General features: G+C 43.5%; 2 protein-coding genes across 2 annotated transcripts in view; both read right to left on the bottom strand.

The window, feature by feature from the left end:
- Positions 1-3,071, bottom strand: part of NEGR1 (neuronal growth regulator 1) — an 854,147-nt gene that overhangs the window by 73,087 nt on the left and 777,989 nt on the right. The window lies entirely within an intron of this gene.
- On the bottom strand, positions 460-1,062 carry MED10 (mediator complex subunit 10). The gene is given in 1 exon segment (XM_015571892.1): positions 460-1,062. A coding segment is annotated over 1 exon segment (408 nt). The 3' UTR covers positions 460-654.

Genomic DNA, 3,071 nt, shown 5'->3' with positions numbered 1-3,071 from the left:
CATTCAGTAGTGAAGGTCAGATAAAGAGCTTCACAGATAAGGAAAAGCTAAAGGAGTTCATCACCACCAAACCAGTATTATATGAAATGCTGAAAGGTATCCTTTAAGAAGAGGAAGAAGCAGAAAAAGGTAAAGATACAAATTATGAACAACAAATACGCATCTATCAACAAGTGAATCTAAGAATCAAGTGAATAAAGAATCTGATTAACAGTATGAACTGGTGATTATAATAGAATCAGGGACATAGAAAGGGAATGGACTGACTATACTTGGGGGGAAAGGGGTGTGGGAGATGCAGGAAGAGATTGGACAAAAATCGTGCACAAATGGATGAGGACAGTGGGTGGGTAGGAAGGACAGGGGTGGGGCGGGAATTGGGAGAAGTGGAGTTATGGGGGAAAAAAGAGGAACAAATGTAATAATCTGAACAATAAAGATTTAATTAAGAAAAATATTTCCAAGATAATTCTGCCATACAGGATCAAATGCATCGTCCTCAAAAATGTGTGCTCACCAGCCCTCTGCAAAGAGGGGGCTGCTGGCAGCACAGCTCTACAAAATCCTCTAGGTCTCCTGTCTCTGGGGCCACTCAGTCACAAGCTGCCTGAAGGTTACGGTGATTCACACAGGACTGGATGTTCGAAGAGGAAGTTACGATGGGGGATGGCCCTCCCCTCGGATGCTTCGGTACTTAGCCATGTCTTCTGGAAAGACTTTAGAAAGCTCTTGAGTCAACAGGCTTTTAAATTTCTTCATCGTATCAATCTTCTCTTTAACTTGTTCATTTTTTGCCAGAGCTCTTTCCAGGCACTCTTTGGTGTAGAGTTGTGGGTTTCGACCTTGATCTATATATTCGAAAACTTCTAAAGGTACAGTAATGTCTGGAAGCTGCTGTCTGCACTTATCAATATCCTATAAGCCGGTCACGATCAAATTCAGTTTCTGGTTGAGCCCGGCCTGGCTGCTGGGCTGGAAGTCGCTGGCGATGATGCCGAGCTGCCGGATGTTCTCCACGAACTTCTCCAGATGCTCCTCCAGGTGGTCCAAGTTCTCGGCCATGGCCCCATGACCCCCTGCAACCCCACTCACATCTTCCTGCTTCCGCCCGAGCCCACCGCCACTTCCCTTTCCTCTAGGGGCGGGAGGAGGGGGCTGGATCTGGATCCCTGAGCGCCTCATCATGGCTGGATCCAGGAGCACATAGCTCAAGAGAAGCAGGCAGAAGCTGTACTGCCTTTTATGGCGGTGTTGGTGTCCAACCCCAGCAGGTCCAGGGATCCCCAAAGGTGTGGACAGAGTCCAGGGAAGAAGGAATGACACGGAGATAGCCTTCAGTTGATCAGCAGCCTATCCAGGATCTCTAGCCAAGTTCTGTGTTTTATTGTCTTGTTACATCTGTATTTATACCAGTTGATTTTAATCCCGGAGAGGGGACCTTGGTTAAAACATATAGCGCCAAGAAGGGGAGCAAACATATTAAGAACAGTATGCCATATACGCCAGGACCCTTGAACCATATGCTGTGCAGATGTTATTTCCCTGCACCGACTGTGCTAAGCAGCAAGGATGGACCGGCTTCCGGCATGGCCTAACCTTAGAGGTCCTATCATGTCACTTCTACCAGAGCCTTGGTAAATTTAGATTTCTGGAGAGGGAACCTAAACCCAACCTGCCCATGGGAGAAGCAAATTACATTGTTGGAAGAACAGATAACATGGAAAATCTTATTGAAGCCATTTTCAGACAATACAACCTGTCACACTTCATATTGCAAAGAATAACAATGATCTACCGGCCTTTTCCTATGACTGCACAAATGGTTAAACATCTTCAAATCTTTTCTATAACTAAGTCCATGAAAGAGTTTGGAAGAAAAATACCCCAGTAGATTTAAAAAGTAGACATTTGATAAAATGCAATCTAAATTCATGATTAATTAAATAAAGAAACCTCTGAGAAAATTAAGAATAGAAAGAAATGTCCTGAATCAAATAAAGGATAAATAGTAAACTCTTGCAGAAGGCAGTGGACTTAGTGATGAAACTGTCACCCCCAACTATTCAGTATTATTTTACACTGGAGTTCTAGTCAGCTTAGAGACAGCCATGGAAGTAAGTAGCACGTGGCCATTCCTTATGTCCTTGCTATTGTCTACCCTTTTTTTGACATTGAATCTCCTGAATTGTCATTAAAATTTATTTTTCATAAAAAAATAAATAAAATTAATGAAACAGGGTCTCAGAGATGTCAAATAACTTACCTGAAAATTATAGTGTATGACTAGTAAAGATGAAAGCCTGAGTCTGATGTGCTTTTTTCACACTTAAATATTAGGTTCCTTCTATTAAGCTCTTATTTCTTTATTTTATAAAATATCAATAGCTAATGTTTATTAATGGACTAGAGGCCCAGTACACGAATTTGTGCACCATTGGAGTCCCTTGGCCTGGCCTGAGGGATCAAGCCGAAACCAGTTCTTTAACATCCCCTGAGGGGTCCTTGATTGTGAGAGGGCACAGGTCAGGCTGAGGGACCCCACCGGTGCAAGATTGGGGCTGGGGAAGGACTTGGAGGTGGGCCATTTGGGGAGGGAATACGGGAGGGCTCCAAGGTGTTTCCAGCCCATCTCTCTCAGTCCCAATCAGTCGGATCCCAGCAGCAAGCTAACCTAAAGGTCAGAGTGTCTGCCCCCTGGTGGTCAATGAACATTATAGAGAGTGGTTGAGTGGCCTTAGCATATTATTAACATATTACACTTTGATTGGTTGAAAGGCCAATGGGTTGACCACTATGACTGTTTTGCATGCTTATTTCATGTAATAAATATTATTCCATAACTTCATAATTCAGGCACTATTATTAAGCCTTCGCCAGGAAAGAAAATGGATATAGCATTTGATTGAGGTCACATAGCTGGTCAGTGGGAAAAGTACTTCAGAAAACCCAAACCCAGGCCTTTCCACACTGTCCTGGGCAGCCTTCTTCTATAAGTTCCTGCTAGAGCCCAGCCCAGTAGATGCTCAGTCCATGCCCACCCACATGAAGCAATGAGAAATATATATATATAT

This window comes from Myotis davidii, unplaced genomic scaffold (genome assembly GCF_000327345.1).
Source record: "Myotis davidii unplaced genomic scaffold, ASM32734v1 scaffold128, whole genome shotgun sequence".
Taxonomy (NCBI): Eukaryota; Metazoa; Chordata; class Mammalia; order Chiroptera; family Vespertilionidae; genus Myotis; species Myotis davidii.
The sequence above is the reverse complement of the archived record's forward strand: the minus strand, read 5'-3'. Positions and strand labels throughout refer to the sequence as shown.